Source organism: Aureococcus anophagefferens (genome assembly GCF_000186865.1).
Source record: "Aureococcus anophagefferens unplaced genomic scaffold AURANscaffold_407, whole genome shotgun sequence".
Classification (NCBI taxonomy): domain Eukaryota; class Pelagophyceae; order Pelagomonadales; family Pelagomonadaceae; genus Aureococcus; species Aureococcus anophagefferens.
In genome coordinates, this window is record NW_008705910.1 from 1 (window position 1) to 1,625 (window position 1,625).

The 1,625-nt window shown below is 68.0% G+C and overlaps 1 protein-coding gene across 1 annotated transcript; it reads right to left on the reverse strand.

Annotated features, from left to right (window-relative positions):
- Positions 1 to 1,160: 1,160 nt before the first annotated feature.
- On the reverse strand, positions 1,161 to 1,586 carry AURANDRAFT_35184 (hypothetical protein; the record flags this gene model as incomplete). Its single annotated transcript, XM_009044541.1, has 1 exon — positions 1,161 to 1,586. A coding segment is annotated over one exon (426 nt), but the record flags the coding sequence as incomplete, so codon positions are not given.
- Positions 1,587 to 1,625: the final 39 nt, after the last annotated feature.

Genomic DNA, 1,625 nt, shown 5'->3' on the forward strand with positions numbered 1-1,625 from the left:
CTCGGCCTCTCGCGCCGCGACCCGGGCTCGCCAGAGAGCCCCTACGGAGAGGATCGTGGGGAAAATACGCTTTTTCCCGGAACGACGTCGTAACGGCGACGCGGCGGACCGTTTCGCGCCTCGGCGCGGCGAGGGGCGGTGTAGATCTGTATTCTCGCGACGCGCACGCCAGGACGTACGCCCCGTCCACGTGGGCCACGCGTCCCTTTCGTTGCGCGGGCGTCGGCGCGCTCCTCGCGGAGCGGCAGAACGCGGTGCGGAGCTTTACGAGTCGCCCCCCTAGCGGAGGTCGCGGGGGCCGCGCCAGAAGGTGAAGACGTGGCGGAAGACATCCTCGGGCACCTCGAAGAAGAGGCGCTCGTGCAGGGAGGGGGTCGGCGGGAACGCGCGGCGGAACAGGAGGCGGCGGAAGGCCAGGAGGCGCCGGCGGAAGCCGAGGAGCTCCTGGCGGGGCAGGTCGACGTACGCCCGCCAGCTGCCGGCCGCGCGCATGGCGCGGAGCAGCCGGTAGCACCGCATTGGCATCGACCGCGGCCGCGCGAGGTCGACGGCGTCGACGTCCGCGCCGCGGCTCAGGAGCACGCGCGCAATGGCCGGTCTGTCGAGGAAGAGGCAGACCTCCAGAGGGGTGTAGCCGCCGTCCCGGAGCTCGATGTCCGCGCCCGCGTCGAGGAGCATCTCGGCGATGTCCGCGCGCCGGCAGTACGTGAGCGCGTGGCGCAGGCGCGGCGGATAGCCCACGACGAAGGCGTGCGCCGCGCCCGCGGCGAGGAGCAGCGACACGGCCCGCGCGTAGTTGTAGTGCAACGCTTGCCTGAGCAGACGGTCGAGCGTCGACGCGCCGACGAAGTCCAGCCAGTTCTGCGTGTCGAGTCGATCGTAGTGCTCCTCGAAGTGCTCGCGAAGCAATCGATGTTCGTCGGCTTCTTCGGCGGCGGACAGGGCCGGGAACGCCGGCGCGGTCTCGAACCACTCGCCCTGGTAGTAGAACTCATAGGAGACCTCGTCATAAAGCGGCGGCACGTCGGCCATGCTTTTAGACTTGGAAGCGGCACGGCCAGCTCCTTGGGGTACCTTGAAGGCCTCCTTGAAGGCGGCCTCTCCGCGGCGGCCTCGCGCGACTACGCACTGACTAGGCGCCCTTACGTTACTCAACTAACCTACCGTGGCGTAGCTAAACTACCGTCGAGGATGTCGCTCATCATGCGCTGGCGCAAGTGGGGGATGTCGGCCTGGCTGAAGTTGAGCGGCAGGCCGAGGGACAAGTAGTTCGCGTAGAACGCGACGAACACCCCGCAGCTGTTGGCGTCCCTCTGGACGGGTGTCACCGACAGCGTGTCGACGAACGTGAACTCGTCGGGGAGGGGCACGCCCTTCTCGGCCTCGTGCTCGTCGCGGAGGTACTGGCGGATCCCGCGGAGGTAGGATTCGCCGTCATCGCCGTAGCCGTCGAAGTAGGCGAGCTCTTTGCGCTCGAGGTCGGCCATGACGAGGGTCCAGTGCGTGTCGACGATGTTGACGGGGAAGAAGACGCGCTTGCACGAGAAGAGGTCGAACTTCTTCGTCCAGCGCTTGACGCCCGCGTAGTCGTAGGACTGCGCGTCCGTGCCCAGGAGCTTGGGAAT